Here is a 20602-nt window from a genome sequence, read left to right on the forward strand (position 1 = left end):
AAAGGAAGCATTGACTGGAATGCTTAACAGTCTGCCTGAATGCAAGTTTGGCTTTTTTTGTCCCTCATTTTTCCTGTCCTTTTGCTTAGGTGGTGACTCGTTCAACACAGTGCCACAGGCACCAGCAAGCCTGTGGGAACTTGTGTAAAGAGCAGTTTCATTTTTGAACCTCCGCAAGCTATTTCCTTGTTGGTGCATTTATCCACTGAACCATTAGGGAGCCTTTCACAACTGAGCTCGATTTGTATTCTCACTCAACGTCTACATGTGCGCTTTCAGTCAGGGTCACTAGATAGTGATTTGGGACAGAACCCTGGCAGATTCTCAACCTTGCCCCTAGCCTCAGACTTCAGCCAGTTTTTATATCCCAACTGCTGTGCTGAGATCAGCTAAATCATAACAGTCCAGGGATAGAACGTATAACTTTCCTACTTTTTTTTTTGACCAGTGTATCACGTCATGTGTTGCATTTGTCTACAGAGCCATCAGGATGAGGTTGACTTTTTTTTCTTTGCAAATGTTTTGCTCTCTTCAAAGCATTGACTCCTTGCTCGTCCATAGATCCATGGCTACCAGGTATCCTCTGCTCCCTCACCAATGTGGCTATTATTCATATTTGAGCTTTGATAGGGACGTCGTTAAGTATTTGACTGTGGAGGTTATCACAGTCGACCACAACCCTGTCTTAACCTAACAACCATATGCGTATTTTCAGCATTGAATCATTTTATCACAATGGTAGGAGATTTGAGATCTGTGCCATTCCACTGCTCATTCAGATCAAGCCAAGGGTTGAAGCTAAGACCTTTTTTTGATAAATCTGGCTAAGATGCTCCATGAATAAACTCAGGAGGGCTCCAGGGGAGAGCAAGTTTGAGCTTTTTTTAAAAACCATTTTGTTACCTTCACAACCAGTCACCCTAATGTCAAAGAACAAAATCAGATAAAGGGGATCGTGACCAGAATCGCTCTCCCAAACTGATTGGAAGGTTCTAGGTTTGATCTATAGTTTGTGCTGTATCAGAAGTAACTTCTCTTTGTAGAAAAGCTGAAGATTTGCTCTTAAGTAACTGCAGTTTAGTCGTACAGTTATTATGAAGCCCCAGCATACTGAAAATCCTCTATACTTCGCTGTTTGCTAGACATGCACCACCTCATTTTGGAACTTACCTGCTAGAAATAGAAAGTCATTCTTCTAGTCTTCCTCTTGGTCTTTATTGCTTGTGCTGTCTTCATCTGTTCCACCCATGAACTGCAAGAGGAAGAGAAAATACTGCCATCTATGATGAGATTGAAGATATTTGTAACAGACTGAAGAAAGTTGGATAACAAAAGGATGTTGCAGCTTGTCGTCAGAGGGACCAAAATAGCCACAATGTGAAACCATGTCAAAATAGAAAAAATGGGCAATGAAATTATGTTAAAGGAATCAGGAGGGAGCTGCGAACATCTATCCAAAGTGCAGTGCTCTTTCTGTGGCTCATGAAAGTGGTATAAAGAGTCAAGGCCATTACGGACTTCATAACTAAAGAAGGAAACACAAGGGATCGACAAGGCATTGAATAAAAGTGCAGAAGTGCAGCTGAGGATGGTTGGTTAAATGGGATAAATGTCACAGTGTAAGGCATCTGTCTATGTGTGGGAAGAAGCTGTCAGCGACGTTGCCATTGTGGATTTCTTCAGAGAAAATAATCCAAGAAGAAAACTTGTTCTGAGATTAAGGTTACAGCTTTAGTAAGGTCGTCATATGTATAAGCTGCAGACAAGTCCTTTCACGGCGAACACATGGAGACTTGTCAGCATTGAAGCAGAATTCTTCAGAAACTCTGAATTATTCTTCCCTCTCCTAAACTCTCAAAAGGATTTCTCCCTCTCCCCCAGCAACAATGTCTTATCCTCTCCCATTGTCTCCTTTATTTTTCTCTCTCATCCCTTGTTCCCCGAGTCAAAGCATTGCTGGAATAAGGTTAGGAGTTCAGTTGTCAGAGATGGACTAGTGCGCAATATTTTTCTTCACTTTCCTTCTCTCTTCACTTTTTTCTGCTTCCTTGCTTGTTTTCTCATTTCCTTTTACTTTCCTTTTTTTTTCTTCCTTATTTTCCTGGTCTCTTTTCCATTTGTTTCTCATAGCTCTCTTCTCTCTTTGGCCTCCTAGTCTCGGGAGACAATGGGTAAGTGCCTGGAGGTGGTCAATGGTTTGTGGAGCAGCGCCTGGAGTGGCTATAAATGCCAATACTAGAGTGACAGACTCTTCCACAGGTGCTGCAGGTAAAATTGGTTGTCAGGGCTGTTTCGCAGTTGGCTCTCCCCTTGCGCTCCTGTCTTTTTTCCTGCCAACTGCTAAGTCTCTTCGACTCGCCACACTTTAGCCCCGCCTTTATGGCTGCCTGCCAGCTCTGGCGATCGCTGGCAACTGACTCCCACGACTTGGGATCAATGTCACAGGACTTCATGTCGAGTTTGCAGACGTCTTTAAAGAGGAGACATGGACAGCCGGTGGGTCTGATACCAGTGGCGAGCTCGCTGTACAATGTGTCTTTGGGGATCCTGCCATCTTCCATGCGGCTCACATGGCCAAGCCATCTCAAGCGCCGCTGACTCAGTAGGGTGTATAAGCTGGGGATGTTGGCCACCTCGAGGACTTCTGTGTTGGAGATACGGTCCTGCCACCTGATGCCAAGTATTCTCCGGAGGCAGCGAAGATGGAATGAATTGAGACGTCGCTCTTGGCTGACATACGTTGTCCAGGCCTCGCTGCCATAGAGCAAGGACACAGGCTTGATACACTCGGACTTTTGTGTTCTGTGTCAGTGCGCCATTTTCCCACACTCTCTTGGCCAGTCTGGACATAGCAGTGGAAGCCTTTCCCATGCGCTTGTTGATTTCTGCATCGAGAGACAGGTTACTGGTGATAGTTGAGCATAGGCTTTCTAATAGCAAAGGTAACAAAAATAAAGTTAGATAGGAGACAAAAAAAACAAGATTTCAACATTTAACTATTGAGGAAGGAAAAAACAGATAGACTGACTGGCACAGCAGACTTTTTGTTATGTACCAACAATGAGTAAAGGTCAATGGAGTCATACATACAGAGCCAGTTTCTATTAGATCTCATTCCCATGTACCACACCTTCTGGGAGAACCAAAGAAATGATGGGCTGAAAATGCATCCCATTTTGACTATATTTTCGGTGCAAAACCGGGGCAAAAAGCGCCAATTTTGTGGGTTCTGTTGCAGCTTAACCAGCGGTCTTCATAGTCACAATAACTGAGGCACATCACCCAATGATACCCTACCTATCTTTTGTGTACAGCAAAATTAGCCACAGTCAGGATTTCATCCAGGTCCTTTTTGAATACGTGCATTGAACATGCATTTACTGCACGAGCTGACAACTTGTTTCAAAGGTCAGTGACTCTCTATGAAAAGAAAAAAACCTCCTGACATCCAAACTAGTTCTATTCTTATGTAGCAGCATGTACCCTGATTCTGTCTAAGCTGTCTGATTCAAATAGTTTATCCATATGGACACAATCTAGTCCCCTCATTATTGCAAAAATGCTCAGTTAAATCTTCTACAGTATAAACACCAGCGATCTAAGCTTTTCATGGAAACTGATTTCCAACTTAAAAGTCTTTAACCTGTTGGACCTCCTCTGAAGCTTTCCCACTATGAGGCGTCCCAAAACTGGACACTGTATTCTAGATGAAGCCTAACCAATGTCTCATACAAGGAGAATATTGATCCTTTGTTGTACTGAATTGTCCAAGCAATACATTGTAATGCTCTATTTGTTATTTTTTAAATCAATACAGCAAAAATTTAATTATTAAAGCTCTCCACAGCAGTGAATGGCTGATGTGCTTGTTAAATCTTTTCTTTAATGAGGTGCACAGCTACCCTGTTAGCTCATCAAATTTAACTCATTCTCCACAGTCATTCTCAGCTTACTTGGTGATGAAGATCTTCACAAAGTTCAGTTAAGTCCTTTTCTTCCTACTGATTATTCCCTATGTTCTTATTGAGTCTTTGTTTAAAAGACCTACCTGCTACAGTCCTCATCCAGTTGAAGATTTTCCTACAACATTTGATTTCAGAAGGTGCCAGGTGTTAGGACAGAGAAGTGTGGTTTAAAAATCGAGAAAACTTTATGTGCCTATTGTTCTCTCTTAGATTGTTTCCCAGAGAATTAGCTCGGTGGATTTATCGTGTTGCAACTTGGAGAATCTCCCAAGTAACCTCTTCTATAGCCAGGACCTGACTCACCTAAATCTCAAACAGAATTTTCTCAAGCAGAATCCAGGGCCTGGAGCAAATGGAGGCCTGAGTGACCTTCAAAGGTAACCACTTTTATTTTTTTTAAATACTTGAATGGATTTGTTACTGTTTTAAATCATAGTCATTTAAAATATTTAATTATTGTTCTTAGGGAGGATATGAAGTCTAGATGGAGTGCTCTTGATTCAAAAAAGTCCATCCATCTCTATAGTGTAAAGTTTGATTTGATTTTTTTGATTTAGAGATACAGCACTGAAACAGGCCCTTCAGCCCACCGAGTCTGTGCCGACCATTAACCACCCATTTATACTAATCCCATATTCCTACCACATCCTCACCTGTCCCTATATTCCCCTACCACCTACCTATACTAGGGGCAATTTATAATGGCCAATTTACCTATCAACCTGCAAGTCTTTTGGCTGTGTGAGGAAACTGGAGCACCCGGAGGAAACCCACGCAGGCACAGGGAGAACTTGCAAACTCCACACAGGCAGTACCCAGAATTGAACCTGGGTCGCTGGAGCTGTGAGGCTGCGGTGCTAACCAAAAGTTGTAAAAAAAAAAATGATTCTTGATTTAAAAACATGCTTTGTTCCCTGACAAATTTTGGAGTGTCATCCTCTCCTTAGCTCCTCCAATGGTATGTCCAGAAGTAGCAGCATTCACTGCAGTGGGCACTTAGAGTTATGCAGGAGCTGACTTAGACAGACCCATCCTCAAAGTTCTACTCAAACTCAAAAGCAGCAGTGCCCTGCTGGCAGAGCATTTAGGTGGCTCTGAGTCTGGACCCACTGCCAAGCCAGTTCAAAGTACATGGCCTCCATTGAAGTGAATGGTCTCATTTCAGATATGTTCAGCACCTCCTTTAAGTGCAAGAATGTTTATTTGCATAGTCCCTTTAGCAGAGTGAGTCAGAATTCGAACACTGAGCAGGAACACTTTAGGAAAAAAACAGAAAAAATTGTCAGTTCTGATTTGTTCACTCTACACCTCTACAAAGAAAATGGATCATTACAATTAAAGAAAGGGCAAACTATTAATGAAGAAAAAAACTAAGGCAGTTCTTTCTATTCACAGTATTCCTTATTTCTGTATGAAAAACTATTGTGAAAATATATCCAATAGAAAGTATTTAATGCCTAAAAGGCACCTATGATTTTTCTCTCCTCCTCCCCAAGTATGTGTACTTTGCAATCTCCCAAACACTTTTTCTGCTAAGCACCCTCATTTGTGACTTCAAATCAGTGGGTTGTGCTTGAATGCAATTGGAGGAGAAGCAGCTCTTGTGTAAAATAGGTATGTGCTTTTGGAGGAAGGAGAGGAAGAACAAGCGAAAACCAGTGGAGATGAAAATTAAAAGTCCAGGCTTTGATGAACAATGTGCATGATTGATTATGTGGTTGGGAAGTGATAGAATCTTCACTCTGCTGTTCTGTATGGCTTTGGCTTTCTTCCTTTGCAACTGAATTCTGTGAGTGATGCAGTCTGATCAGATTGGTGGAGGTCAATTGGGGGAGGAGAAGATTTTCATTTTGGAGCACTGTTTCACACAAGTGCATGAACATTAGCATTTACTTCATGATGGAGGCAATTTTTCCTTTTTTCCTGAAGGGTTTGTGTTCCACTGAATTTTTCTCCTCAATTGTCTTGTTCTGTTGTGCTCACTGTTTACTTCCAATGGCAGCTCTCTGGCCTGGTTTGTTTTGGGCCCAGGACGCGTAGCTTCCATATTCAATAATCCTGATATTTTAATCAGTTTGAATTGTTTTTCATATCTACATTAATTTGTTCTATAACAGCAGATTGCAGCAGTGTCTTAGGAAAATAGTATCTAGCTCCCAGACACAATTGACTGATCTGTACAATAAATTCAGTCCTGAGCTGAACTGAAAGCAGATTTATTTCAGGATCTAGTTATGATCAAAGCTTAGCAATTGCATTTTGATCTTAGATTTTCATAAGCCACTTTACACATGCATTGTCTTTTAACTTAAGAATTATTAATAGATATAAAAACAAAATGCTGGAAATACTCAGCAGGTCTGGCAGCATCTGTGGAGAGAGAAGCAGAGTTAACGTTTCAGGTCTGTGCTCTTTCAATAGGCTTTGAGCAAGTGAAAAGGGGGAGGGGGGGAGGAAGAACAAAAGGGAAGGTGTATGATAGGGCAGAGGGCAGGAGAGATTAAATGACAAAGATGTCAGAGCAAAAGCCAAAGGGAGTGCTAATAGTTGTATTAAAAGACAAAGCATTAGTCCAGAGAGAGTGTTAATGGCAGAATAAAGAACAGCTCTGTCCAAAAGCAAAAACCTGAAAAACAAGTTTAAGACAGGCCCATGGTTAAAAATAAAATGAAATTTAAAAAAAGGGCAGTCATGCTCTGATATCATTGAATTCAGTGTTGAGTCCAGAAGTTCACCCACTCTTGATCTTTTCATTGAGAACTGTCAGTGTGACCTCGGCCGTCTTAATTTCTCCACTCCACTCTAACCTGTCTCCCTCAGAATTTGCTGCACTCCACGTTCTTAGGTCTAACCCCGGCATTGTTGAGTTCAACAATTTCAGAGCATGACGGCCTTTTTGAAAATTTTATTTTATTTTATTTTGTTTTTAACCATGGGCCTGTCTTAAACTTGTTTTTCAGGTTTTTGCTTTTGGACAGAGCTGTTCGTTATTTGGCCATTAACTCTCTCTGGACTAATGCTGTGTCTTTTACTACAACTATTAGCACTCCCTTTGCCTTTTATCCCGTGACATCTTTGTTATTTAATCTCTGCTGTCCTCTGCCCTATCACACAACTTCCCTTTTGTTCTTCTTCCTCCCCCCTCCCCCTTTTCACTTGCTCAAAGCCTATTACATTTCTAATCTTTGCCAGTTCTGATGAAAGGTCACAGACCTGAAATGCTAACTTTGTTTCTCTCTCCACAGATGCTGCCAAATTTGCTGAGTATTTTCAGCACTTTGTTTTTATTTCAGCTTCCAGCAGCCACAATATTTTGCTTTTATTTCAATCGATAATTTGTTCACTCCTATCATAATTTGGTGTATAACTATAAGCTTTTTAAAAATAACTCCAGGATTTCTCTGTCAAAATACAAATTAGCAAAAAATTACCATGGTTACATTATCTTGCACTGAGCTACATTGGTAGATGCAATTTGATTATTTTTTTTCCAATTTCCTTTCCATCTTTCAATCATCATCTTATAGCTGTCAGCCGTGCCTCAGTGGTAGCACTTTGGCCTCTGAGCCCCAAGGTTAAAGCCCCACTCCTAAGACTTGAGCGCATAATTTTAGGCTGGCAGTCCAATGCAGTACAGAAGGAGTTTGCATTGTCTTAGCTGCCATCTTTCAAGAGAGAGTTTTAAACTGAGGGCCCCCCCCCCCCACCCTCCGTCTGTCCTCATATGACCATAAAAGATCCCACTGAAGAAGAGCATGGGAGTTCTCCCTCATGTTCTTGCCAATATTTATCCCTCAATCAACATTTAAAACATGATGTCATTTATTTTATTGTTTGTGGGAGCTTTCCATGTTCAAAATGGCTGTCACATTCATCTGCATTTCAACAGTTACTACACTTCAAAAGTGCTTCATTGACTGTGAAGTGCTTTGGGATGTCCTGAGATCATGAAAGGCACTATGTAAATTCAAGATCTTTCTTTAGCACATTTTGCTGGGGATACCTTTCTACGGGCAATCTCCAGTACCCCGTCCAAGTGGCCATTCTTTCTGTGCTCCCCTACGAGGTGAGTGTCGGCAGACTTTGCACAACCTTTTCACTATACTGGTCAATCAGACTGAAAGCCTAAGCTCCATTCTCTTGTCAATCTCTGAATATTTTATAAGTCCTATCTGAACAGATAATTTGGAGCTGGTGTTTAAAATTCTTTCTGTAATACTAATTAAATGAAAGCTAAGAAGTTGAATAATTAAGAGTCTTTGCAACATTGGCATTGATTTGTTTCAACATTTATTAGAGGAGGTGGGGAGAGAAAGATGGATCAAAATATTTTGAAGTGATTTTGATTTGGGGCAGTGTGTAGACATAAGTTTTTATATTTAGAAGGGCTCAGGGTGAATATGTTTTTAGGTTTTTCACCGTTCAAAAGAAATGCTACCTATCTATCTTATTTATAAATGTTGCACTCTTTCGCTGAGTTATATTCTAATGCAGTCTGCTATGTTCCCAGAATTATTTTGCATTGCTCCACACCACAAAACTATCGAATAAAGTAAAAGGTTCCAAATGATTTCAGTGTATTAAGTAATAATAAAGCTACACTTTAGAGCTGGATTAAAGATTTAGGTACATAGGAGATTTAAAAAATACCAATGGCTCTCCACATTATAAAGGTGGCATGTGAATTAGTCCGAATTATATGCTGGCTGGTTTTCAGATATTGTAAGGAGGTGGTGGGAGAGAAGGTTAATTTGCATTGTGACATGCCATGGGTTGAGGGAGGAGAAAATTTCCTGCCATCTGCTATTGAGGACCTTGAACAGGATGAAGTAGTAAGTGATTCAAGTGGCACTGCACTTAATTTGATATTCTATTCACTGGGGTGCTCTTTCTGAGTGTTGCTGGAATACCATGTTTGGACTGAACAATTTCACCTGCTGTGAAATATTTATCAGTGACCTTTTCAAATGTATTTTTGCATTCAGTCTAAAGTGCTGTAAAACCGTATCAGTTTGCTGCTGGGGATATTCATGCTTTCCATTCTTGAAACATTAAGGATGATGAATTTATGTTTTTGATAGCATACCACTATGTATTACTGTGTTTAGGAATCCCACTGATTGCATCCTACAACATTTTAAAATTGAAGGAAAATTGATCGAGAGGAAAAACTGCCTGTATCTGTGTAGTTCTGGCTGTGCAGTACAGCTTTTGGAGTCTTTCTACAAGGGCTTATTTTTAAAGTGGAATAAATCCTACAATCACATTTCCTTGCATCTTTTGAAAAGTCCCAAATTGCATGAAACTCATTTTAAAAAAATGAATAGATGTAACTGCATAATAATATATGGTTCACTCAGTCAGCAATGTCAGACAACTGATTTGTCCCATAAGTAGCAGCAACAATAACTTTCACTTACTGTGTATAGTACATTGAACATAATAAATACATCCCACGGTGCTTCACAGGATTGTTATCAGACAAAATTTGACATAGAGCCACATAGAGATATTGTGACAGGTGACCAAAAGCTTTGGTCAAAGATGTAGGTTTTTAAGGAGCAACTTCCTAAATCCTACTGACTTAATAATGTTGCAGAAAGGTTTTTTAAAAAGAAAAACTGCTTATGTGAAGACAATTTCTGTAGTATTTTGTAGGAACGTATATTCTTTTAACCCATTTTTGCAATCCTTTATCGTGGTGTCATGGTACTGTAGTTTTTTTCCCGGGAATATGCGATTTGCCTTTAAGGCTTGCCAAGGATCAGTATTGCTTTATGAACCGGCAAGCCTCAGGAGTTATAGGAAGGTGCATTTTCGGTTGCCGTTAGAAACAGCCATTTGGAGACTGCAATTCAAAGGGTGTATTCTCGTTACCATAGATACAGCCACTGGGAGTGAGTCTCGTGATACATTTGTTACAATTCAGTTTTGAACTGGTTTTTAGTTGAAGACAGTTTATTCTAACAGAACACAGACGGAGGACACAGCTGTGGTGTTTAGCACACCTGAAAAAGAGCTCTCAACCATTTAAACTGAAGGAATAGGATTTTAGTCTGTTTAATTATTATCTCTCAAAATTCTAAGGAAATGTCAAGCCAAAACAGAGATCTTTGGTAATTTAAATTGAAGAAAGGGAAGTTAGATTGTGACAATCTTTTATCCCTCAGAAAACTCTAAAGTCAGATTGATTCTGTTGAAAGTGTTTGCAAGTGGTTAATTGTTGAAATTCGCTGGAGAAGGAAAGCCACATTCTGTGAGGGCGTGAAGCAACATTGGACTGTAAATTTGCTAGGACTCTAAATGTTTCTATTTTAAATGTTTATATCTTCATAGTGTTTAAAAATTTAGCTCTTCTAATTAAGGAGTTAATTTGTTGATTTAAAGACACCTGGTTTGGTTAGCCTAATTCGGGGGTTAATAGATGGTACAATTTGGCTGGGTCTTTAATTTGGAAAGTTTAAAATGATATGTTAAGCGATCTGTGGAACGACAGGATTGAATTAACAGTGCGTTGGTCCCACCACAACCAGAATCGTATATTTTGATTGGAGGAACGGTCGGTCGTAACAGTATATATATAATATACCCCAATAATATAATATAATATACACCCCAGATGAGACGGGGGTTCCTACTTGGCACATGGTGTATTTACATGAGAGCTCCATGGCTTTTTTTGTAATACTGTTGTACTACTATTGTCTATGGGTTCATTGATTCGGTGCAATTTTGTTCAGAAATGGTTATTTTCTGTTAACTGTTTCAGACTTCCAGGTTGTCTATATGTTGCTCCGTTTGTGTTATAATCAGCCATCCCATCAGGAGTCAGGGCAAGCATTAATCTTTCCTGGATTGAGATATTGCCACAAAATTCCCCTGTCATTTTGAAATTATCTACAGTAGAGATTTTTAAATCACTTATTTTCATCAAATGTAATGATATGACTTCCTGCATGATGTCTCGCAAAAGGATTGTGTTTGGTACCAACTTAATTTGTACCTTGCAGCATAGAGCATGTTTCATTGAACCCTCAGCAATCCTGTGAAATTGTGAGGCTGACGATTCTAGAAATAAATTAAAAACAAACTCTTTAAAAACTGTATCTAAATACATTTAACATGCAAAATAATTTTTATAACCTTCAACTGATGAAAAGCACAGGAGTATCTGTGTGTATAAAGGAAAGGTAATTTTATGGGTTGGTGCTACAACTATTGAATCCTTATCCATAGAGCTCCTCGCTCATGTCTTTTTTTTTTAGTTTTAGTGTGAGGTTGCTTTTTTGTCTTTAATTCGATGTGCTGAAGGTCTGCCAGAGTGGTCCAGTTTGCCAAGTACCTTTGTTTCTACAGTTAGATCATTTCTATTTTCAATAAGTCCTATGCTAAACATCAGTATGTAATATACAACCGGTTCTCTAATGCTGGCAATGCACCCCAACTTCCACCTCCAAGAGGGTCAGGAAATAGGTAAGCTGCCAGCCCCCTCAGCTGAGGAATGTTGAGTATTGTATGGAGATCTAAAGCTAAGAGAAAGGCAGTAATTTTGAAAATGACGTGCAGAAAAAAGTTCTGAGTAATATTCAGCCCAGTGCTGTACTGTTTGACCTATGACCTGTAATGACAAGCTGCTGTTTCAATTTTACATTTTCCACCTTTTCTTCATAAATTTATGTTGCAGGTTCATGAAGCTGAAAAGTCTAAATCTGTCCAGTAACCACATGGGAGAATTTCCACTTGCTGTTTGTGATATTCCAACCCTTTCCGAACTCAACCTTTCCTGCAATGCCCTGCGATCTATCCCTTCAGCAGTTAGCAACATGGATAAGTAAGTGCAGGGATGCAATGCAAAATTTGATACAAAACATTTATATTTATCATTAATTTGTTCCACATTGCCTGTAGCATTTTACTCTTAAAGGGGAACAGAAAGACCTTGCAAAGCAAGATCCTCTAAATAAACTTTAATAATGGACATTAAAACTGATGCTGCTCTTTTCCTTCCCCTCCTTTCTGAAATTCAGCCTGCAGACACTTTTACTGGATGGCAATTGTCTCAGTTCTCTTCCACTGGAGCTAGGGAATCTACAGCAGCTGAGCTACTTGGGCCTTTCCTTCAACGAATTCAAAAACATTCCAGTGGTTCTGGAGAATCTGACAGCTGTGGAGAAACTTTGTATGTCTGGCAACTATTTAGAGACATTGTGCCTACAAAGTTTGTGCCGAATATCTCACATCAGACAAGTGGATTTAAGGTAGTTTCTTTTGTATATTTGGCTGGGTTAACAAATTTACTGGATTCATTTTCATGGTCTGAGTAAAACAAAAGCAACTAACTGCTCATGTGTTTGCCTGCCTTAAAATCAGGAAAATGATCTGATATGTTTGAACTCTAGGTTGCATTAATCTAGATCTTTCTGTCCGCACTGATAGTATTTTGTGCGCCAAAGGGTTGCATTTATGAATGAAGTTCAACAAGCGATAGGCTCCATAGGAAACATTACAGTGATTTGTTACTTTAATTGAGATCCCATATGTACATTAATGTTAACTCCTTGCATTAGAAAGTGTTACTGAACGCAATCCAGCATGTATTCCTCAGGCTTTTCTGACTAAACATTTCTAATTTGTTTTTCTTGAGCATTTTTTGCAGAAAGATTCACAAGATTGTATGATGATAGAAGCATAGAAAGATTTACGGCACAGAAGGAAGCCATTTGGCCCATCATGGCTGTGCCAGCCAAAGAAGAGCTATCCAGGCTAATCCCACCTTCCAGTTCTTGGCCTGTAGCCCTGTAGGTTACGGCACCTCAAGTGCATATCCAAGTGGTTTTTAAATCTGATGAGGATTTCTGCGTCTACCGCCCTTTCAGGCAGTGAATTCCAGCCCCCCCACCGCCCCACCAGCTTATGGGTGAAAACATTACTCCTCAAATCGCCTCTAATTCTTCTACCAATTACTTTAAATCTTTACCCCCTGATTATTGACCTCTGTGCTAACAGAAATAGATCCTTATCCACTCTAACCAGGCTCCTCATAATTTTATACATCTCAATTAAATCTCCCCTCAGCCTCCTCTGTTCCAAAGAAATAACCCCAAGCTATCCAATGTTTCCTCATAGCTATAATTCTCCACTCCTGGCAACATCCTCATAAATCTCCTCTGTACTCTTTCTGGTGCGATCACACCCTTTGTATAATGTGGTGACCAGAACTGTATGCAGTACTGTAGCTGTGGCCTAACTAGTGTTTTATACAGTTCCAGCATAATCTCCCAGCTCTTATATTCTATGCCTCAGCTAATAAAGGCAAGTATCTTGTATGCCTTCTTCGCCTTATCTACCTGTCCTGCTACCTTCAGGGATCTGTGGATATGCACGCCAAGATCCCTCTGTTCCACCATACTTTTCAGTATCCACTTATTTATTGTGTATTCCCTTGCCTTATTTGTCCTCCTGAAATGCTTTACCTCACACTTCTCCAGATTGAATCCATTTGCCTTTTTCTCCCCATCTGACCAGTCCATTGATATCTTCCTGCAGCTTACAGTTTTCTTTATCACTGTCAACTACAAGGCCAATTTTTGTATCTTTTGCAAACTTCATAATGCCTCCTACATTTAAGTCTAAATCATTGCTATATACCCTGCAGTAAGGGACCCAGTACCGAGTCCTATGACACCCGACTGGAAATAACCTGCCAGTCACAAAAACACCCGTCAACCATTACCTTTTGCTTCCTGCCACTGAATCAATTTTGGATCTAACTTGCCTCTTTCCCTTTGACCCCATGAGCTTTTAATTTTTTGACCAGTCTGCCATGTGGAACCTAGTCAAAAGCCTTGCTAAAATCCATGTAGACCACAGCAAATGCATTACCCTCATTGACCCTCCTTGTTACCTTCTTGAAAAATTCAATGAAGTTAGACAAACACGACTTCCCTTAACAAATCTATGTTGACTGTCCTTGATTAATCTGTGCCTTTCTAAATGATTATTTATACTGTGTCTCAGAATTTTTTCCAATAATTTGCCCACCACCGAGGTTAGGCTGACTGGCCTGTAATTACTCAGGCTGTCCCTTCCAAAACAACGGTACAATGTTAGCAGCCCTCCACTGCCATGCCTGTAGCCAGAGTGAATTGGAAAATGACGGTCAGCGCTATTTCTTTCCTTGTTTCCCATAGCAGCCTGGAGTATATTTCATCCGTGCTGGGTGATCTGTCTACTTTCAAGGATGTTAAACACTTTAATATTTCCTCTCTCACTATGTTTATCCTATCTAATATTTCGAACTCCTCCTGCTTAACTACAATGTCTGCTTCGTCCTCTTTTGTGAAAACAGACACAAAGTATTTATTAAGAACTATGCCCACGTCTTGTGCCTCCACATACAAGTTATCTTTTGGTCTCTAATTGGTCCTACTCTTCCCTTAGTTATCCTGTTGCTCTTTGTGTTTATAAAATATCTTTGGGTTTTCCTTGAGTCTACTTGAGTCAAATCATTTGGCCTCATTTGATGCTTCTTCTGGCATATCATCGCTCCTCACAACAGTGATTCTTCCTTTAATGAATATTGTGGCAACCCCTTTTTTTTAATCCCCCTTTCTATCCCATCTGAAAACCCTGTACCAAGGAATGTTGAGCTGCCATTCCTGCTCTTCTTGTAACATAAGAAACAGAAGCAGGAGTAGGCTATTCGGTCCCTGGAGCTTACTCTGCCATTTAATAAGATCATGACTGATCTGATTGTGGCCTTAACTCCACTTTCCTGCCTGCCTCCCATAACCCTTGACTCCCTTATAGAACAAAAATCTGTAACTCAGCCTTGAATATATTCAATGGTCCAGCCTCCACTGCTTTCTGGAGAAGAGAATTACAAAGATTAAGGACCCTCTGACAGAAGAAATTCCTCCTCATCTCCGTCTTATTTTGAAACTGTACTCCCTGGTTCTAGATTCGCCCACGACATCCTTTCAACATCTACCCTGTCAAGCCCCCTCAGAATCACCTCTCGTTCTTCTAAACTCCAATGAGTATAGGCCCAACCTGCTCAACCTTTCCTCATGAGACAATTCCTCCATCTCAGGAATCAGCCTAGTGAACCTTATGTGAACTGCTTCCAGTGCAAATATATCCCTCCTTCAGTAAGGAGACCAAAACTGTAAGCAGTACTCTAGATGTGATCTCACTAATGCCAGTACAGTTGTAGCAAGACTTTCCTACTTTTATACTCCATCCCCCTTGCAATAAAGGCCAACATTCCACTTGCCTTAATAATTAAAAAAAAAGTAAGGTTATCCACTTTGGAGGAGGAACAGATGTGCAGAGTATTTTGTTACAACCAAGGCGGGGGAAATGCATGGTTAATTCAGTCCCACTTCTCCACTGGTCACAGCATAACAAATTTTTCCCATGTACCGAAGAATAGAAATTTGTCCCCCAGAATAAAGCACACCAACTAGGTTTCTTTAAACAACAAAAACATTAACTATTTATTAGAAAAAAAAGTCTTAACCACTAATGAGATAAATCTGTACATATGAAAAGCGCCTTATTCCCTAGTTCTCATGCACACACATTTTTTTTAAAAAAGGTTAACCGGGTTAAAAGGGTTTTGGTTTACAGCTGTTTCTTAGGAATAGAAGAAATAATAAAATAAATCAGTTTGTCAGGTTCTGGTAGGAAATTCTTCGGTTGGGTGAGGTGGCCCAGAGTCGAATAGTTGAATGCCACTTGAAGTTTCTCCAGGCAAGGTTGATGAACAGTCTGTGATGGGTAGGTGTTCAAGGCAATTCAGCTACCAGGTCTGCTTGGGACTGACAGCAGCAGTATAGCAGTAGAAGCTTTCTTCAGGTTCCAGGGTTTCCCAAAACACAGGAGACAACAGGAACCACACTGGATGCAGGAATTCTTCAGAGACAGGTAGCAATAGGAATCTGCCACTTTTCAAATACAGGGTTTCTTTTTCAAGAGATGCAAGTTTTCTTTACAGAAAGAGGTCTTTTTCTCTAGTCTCCAGACAGGTCAGGTCTAAGTTCAAAAGTTCAAAATGCCTACTCTTTGTCCAACTCACTTTTTTTAAAAAGGGTCCAAAGAAAGTAAACCTGCCTGAGCTGATCACATGACCAGACACAGTGTTTCCCCTGTCATTCAAAGTGTTGCTCTGAGGAGGTCAAAAACCCCTGGCTGGCTTCTTTGTTTACAAGAATAGAAAAAGCAAGCCGTTTCAAAGTCAACATACAAAAATTTCAGCTATTTGCAGGTGTCCATGCCCAAAACACAGAATTTGAATATTGCTGAAAATAGAGACATTATGTTGAAGCTTTTCGTCTTGCACTCATCAGGACAATCCGCAAGAATACCAATGTAAGGGAAAACAACAAATTTATACAGTATGCGAAGAGACTGCTGATTGGTTGGCAAATGAATTCTGATTGGCAGAGGCGTTGCCATGGAGAATGCACCAGTTAACAGTGACTGACAGTTAACTGCCAAGCTTTTTGAAATTTAAACCAGGCAGCTTGACTCTGGTCAAGCCATTGCCCTGAGGAATGAACCAGTGAATGGCTGTCACTTATTCTGTTTAACTGAAACAGGTGCAATGTTTGTACATATTCTTTCTGTCTGAAAAGAACAGGGCCCTGTGTATTAAATATGTAGCTTCTAGTATGTGCAAATGCGCCACAATGCGAGCCCTACTGACAATCTTAAATTGGTTGTCAGCATAATTCTTAGCACACTGAGGATTATTTAGCAAATGTCCAATTGCGGAATCACATCTAATGTTAGACACTGTGTTTTGAGTTTTGCAAGCGCGGCTGGTTGGGTACAGCCTGTACCTTGCCTGTTGCCAACAGCAGAAGGGATATGTTGTTTGATACGATCCGCCAGTCTTTGGGACGTATGGCCTATATACCTAGCATTACATTGGCATGAAATTCATATATCACATTACTCATTTGTGTGATAGGCAGGACATCTTTTTGGCTAGATGGCAGCATCCTGTTCATGGTGAACTCCACATGTGTTGCTACAGCATAGTAGCAGCATGAAAAGCTAGCTTCACCTGTTACTCAAATTTTTGGGATACATTACCCTTCCAGGGTCATTTGAGGTAGACTGGGCACTGGAAGACGGGATGAGGTTGATTCCTGATTAGTTGCAGAAAGGCTGATCCCTGGTTGGTTAAGATTCACCAATCAGGAACCACCTATTTATTTACCAGTTATCCAGACCCGCAAACTTAAAAGACCTGAGTTTCCAAGCTTTCAGGCCTTGGAAAGTTGAGTATTGGGGGAATGAGGATGCACGGAGTGTCTCACATTTTTCATGCAGGGGGTCTTGCTTGTTTTGTGCATGGGTAGTGCTTGCCTTTTGTGAATGAGGTTTTACTTTTGTTTTTGTTTGTATGGGGGAATTTGTATTAAGTATGAGTGTTCGAATTTCCATGCAGTTATATACATTTGTTTTCACAACTGTATTTGGCCCCTGCTCCAAAAGGTTGACCATTCTTGCCCAAACAAATTAACTTCTTTCCTATACCGCATGTTATTTCTGAATCACAATGTTTCTGCACTTCGAAGCAATGCTCTCACTTTTATTGTGATTCTGAATTTAGAATCCACTGTTACTTGCTTCCTCATTAAATAGTCTCATTTTATGATTTGCTTCATTTATTCTTTAAATATTCCTATGTGTTGGGCTTGTACTTCTATAATGAAATAATGGTTTGTTTACAAGGTAGCCTTCTATTAAGCAACATGTTTAAAATGTTGGATTAAGCATTTGACAAATCAAAACTCTTTGCAAATCTTGATTTTCTTTTTTTTTAATGTTGTCCAATTGAATTTAGACTCAATTGCATCACCAAGTTGGACATAGCAGAAATGGATTTCCTACAACACATTACGCATCTAGATCTGCGCAACAATAAACTGACTGCCCTTGATGCCACCGTATTTGGGAATATTGAGGTTATACACTGTGAACGAAACCACCTGACCAGTCTTAAAGTCAGTGGATATTTCCTGAAGAATATTTATGCTGCTTCAAATGGTATGTTTATACTTCCTAGCACTCTTCTAAAACATGACTTTCAGTTTAGCTTACATAAATACTTTTAGTAGGCACAAAATTTTGCAGAATTTGTAGGATCTGAATTAATTTGATCCACTTCAAATATATTCTTCCGCACCTTATCTCAAACAACATCCATCTTACCATTTCCCCTTGACATTCAATGGCATTATCATAGTTGAATCACTAACCATCAACATCATGGGGGTTACCATTGACCAGAAACTGAATTGGAGCAGCCACATAGGTGCTGTGGCTACAAGAGAAGGTCAGAGGCTGGGAATTTTGCAGCGAGAACTAACCTCCTGACTCCCCAAAGCCTAAACACAATCTATGAGATAGAAGTCAGGAGTGCAGGAGTGTGATGGAATACTCCCCAATTGCTTGGGTGAGTGCAGCTCCAACACCATCCAGGACAGAGCAGCCTTGTTGATTGGCACCCTATCCACCACCTCAAACATTCACTGCCTCCACCACTGGCACACTGTGGTTGCAACGGGTACCATATACATGATGTACTGCAGCAACACGCCAAGGCTCCTTCGATAGCACCTTCCAAACCTGTGAATTATGTCATCTAGAAGAAAAAGGGCAGCAAACGCATGGGAACACTATCACTTGCAAGTTTCCCTCCAAGTCTCACACCATCCTGACTTGAAAATATGTCACTGTTCCTTCATTGTTATTCGGTCAAAATCCTGGACCTCCCTTCCCAACAGCACTAGGACCCCAGCTATTCACAACATATATTAATGATATAGATGAGGGAATTAAATGTGATATATCCAAGTTTGCAGACGACACAAAGCTGGGTGGGAGTGTGAGCTGTGAGGATGCAGAGAAGCTCCAGTGTGATTTGGACAGGTTCAGTGAGTGGGCAAATACATGGCAGATGCAGTATAATGTGGATAAATGTGAGGTTATCCACTTTGGTGGCAGAAACAGAAAGGCAGCTTATTATCTGAACGGCGATAGATTGGGAAAGGGGCAGGTGCAGCGAGACCTGGGTATCCTTGTGCACCAGTCGCTGAAAGTAAGCATGCAGGTGCAGCAGGCAGTTAAGAAGGCCTCAGTGCCGAAGGGTTAGGAGGAGAGAGAGAAAACTGAGCAGTTTGCCTGTTGCTGATTGCTATTCACAACTCTTGTCCAAGGTGTTTGTGAGGAGGGTAAAGAGAACCAATAAATAAATAATAAGACAAGTAATAGAGTATTATTAATACAGAGAGAAATAAGATAAGTAATAGAGAATTATAGCATGTAAAGAGAGTGGTGAGTGAGATGGTGTGAACAGACTATCTGCACAGAGTGCTTATTTTGCAATGAATTTCAGGCTGATTGATCTGTGCTGGAATTTAGAAACACTGGGGTAAAATTTCCAAATCAGTCCTTACTCTTGATTTGTCACCTTCCCAGTTTTGCTTTTTGGTTATTAATTCTAAGAAACAGACTATTGGGTGCTGATCTCCAGGCCCAATTTTCCAGTCCGTTCTCCTCGAGCAAGTCTAAGTTCGGGAAGCACTAATTTGTAACTTCTGCCCCATTGTATCATAAAGAATGATATGGTGTGACATGAAACAAGATAAAACCATATAAATAGGAAGTAGCTTGGTGATTGACGGTGGTGCCATAATAACTGGATGACGGCATAAATTTGAGCAACACAAAGTTTGGCATTAATCTTGCAGTTTTTTGCATCAACTTTGTGGAAACAAGTCGTGCTTAAATCCTCTTGCACAATTTTTTAAAAAACTAATTGAATTATTCTTCATTTCAGAACTTGTATACATTGATGCTTATCCAGTCCCTAACAATCTCACTTTTATGGATGTATCAAGGTAGGTGATTTTTTTTAACCGGTCAGCCTCTAGGAAATGTTTCTATTCAGTTCTGCCTATAAAAAGAGATTTTTATTTGGAGAGTAAAGTGGGAGGAGAGAAGCTGTATTTTATGATGCTCTGCTGTTCTACTTTTGTATTGGATTTACAGCAGCTTCAAAGTAAATCCAGCACTAAAATAGTAGTGTAGTATTCGGATTTACTAATTACTGTTATTGCAGTTTTTTCAAACTTCCAAAAAATGAGGATCTGAGCACACATTCATGCTGTATTATCTCAGGTTTAATGGCTGGAGCTATTGTATTGCGAATGAACTCCAGTTCAGCCTAGTCTGATGTTTTTCCCCAGGCTTGCTTTGGTAAATAGATTGAATGTGCAGCTAGCGGAAGTGACCTATACAGACAGAAGTGCTCTGGTTTCCTCCAAAACTTAGAGTGCAACTGTGCATGACTGGGTTTAGACCCTTACCCTTACACAGTGGCACTGAGTTTCAAAGGAAGCTGGAGCATTGCCTAATAACACAGTATTTACAAATAAGGCATTATTGATTGTATAATTGTTAGTTTTTAATCATTTTCCACTTGCTGTATTTGCTTTGCTTATGCAGAAACAGACTGGATAGTTTTCCTGAATGGGTGTGTGAAAGTAAAAAGCTGGAGGTCTTGGACATCAGCCACAATCAAATCTCTGAGCTCCCTGCTAAGTAAGTATCGATTCTTG

At 40.1% G+C, this 20602-nt stretch overlaps 1 protein-coding gene across 1 annotated transcript in view; it reads left to right on the forward strand.

Annotated features, from left to right (window-relative positions):
* phlpp1 (PH domain and leucine rich repeat protein phosphatase 1) overlaps window positions 1-20602 on the forward strand; it is a 187962-nt gene that overhangs the window by 142645 nt on the left and 24715 nt on the right. Inside the window, exons 4-9 of the mRNA XM_068054059.1 lie at window positions 4176-4342; window positions 11650-11796; window positions 11993-12223; window positions 17824-18026; window positions 19822-19882; window positions 20490-20585. Of these exons, the coding sequence (XP_067910160.1) occupies window positions 4176-4342; window positions 11650-11796; window positions 11993-12223; window positions 17824-18026; window positions 19822-19882; window positions 20490-20585 (905 nt within the window). The remainder of the gene's footprint in view (window positions 1-4175; window positions 4343-11649; window positions 11797-11992; window positions 12224-17823; window positions 18027-19821; window positions 19883-20489; window positions 20586-20602) is intronic.

This window comes from Heterodontus francisci, chromosome 2 (genome assembly GCF_036365525.1).
Source record: "Heterodontus francisci isolate sHetFra1 chromosome 2, sHetFra1.hap1, whole genome shotgun sequence".
NCBI classification, from domain to species: domain Eukaryota; kingdom Metazoa; phylum Chordata; class Chondrichthyes; order Heterodontiformes; family Heterodontidae; genus Heterodontus; species Heterodontus francisci.